Below are 592 nucleotides of genomic sequence, written 5' to 3' on the forward strand. Positions count from 1 at the left end.
AAGAGCTATTCCTCCCTCCCTCCCCCCCTCTCTCTCTCTCTCTCTCTCCTTCTCCCTCTCCTCGCATGTCTTAACCTTCCGTTTGGCACTTGTTAGTTATTGCTTTCTCATATCTTTTATTGATATTTTTGTATATTTTGAACCTTCTGTTGAATTTCTTTTATTTTTCAGCAGCTCATCGTTCCATCATTTGAACTGCAGTTTGTTGCAGAATCCTATATTATATTTTTTAACTGTATCTTTTCAGTTGCTCTTACATTTTTTGTTTCTTTCTTTCTTTCCACCCATTTTATTTCATTATCAAATTTTCATTTCTCCCTTTCGAGTTTCCCCTGTCTTTTATCTTTAAACCTTCCAACAAGGCTTACTCTTCTTCAGATCTTCAACTCTTTCCTTCATGTTTTCTCGTTATTGCTGTTGTTGTTGTTGTTGTTATTCATTTGCATCAGCAGAATCATTAAAGTGCTGGAAAAAATACCATGTGGCATTTGTTGTGGCTCTTTACATTGTGAGTTCAAATGATACTGAAGTCATCTTTGCCTTTCACCTGTCTGGGGTTGATCAAATAAAGAACTTAATTAAGTGATGTAAT

The 592-nt window shown here is 35.5% G+C and overlaps 1 protein-coding gene across 2 annotated transcripts in view; it reads left to right on the top strand.

The window, feature by feature from the left end:
• LOC106867772 (tumor suppressor candidate 3) overlaps positions 1 to 592 on the top strand; it is a 50,830-nt gene that overhangs the window by 40,327 nt on the left and 9,911 nt on the right. The window contains exon 8 of one of the 2 annotated variants that reach the window (XM_014912752.2): positions 172 to 235. The exons of the other annotated variant lie outside the window; for it this stretch is intronic. Coding sequence (XP_014768238.1) covers positions 172 to 235 — 64 coding nt within the window. The remainder of the gene's footprint in view (positions 1 to 171; positions 236 to 592) is intronic. 2 annotated transcript variants of the gene reach the window in all.

Source organism: Octopus bimaculoides, chromosome 13 (assembly GCF_001194135.2).
Source record: "Octopus bimaculoides isolate UCB-OBI-ISO-001 chromosome 13, ASM119413v2, whole genome shotgun sequence".
Classification (NCBI taxonomy): domain Eukaryota; kingdom Metazoa; phylum Mollusca; class Cephalopoda; order Octopoda; family Octopodidae; genus Octopus; species Octopus bimaculoides.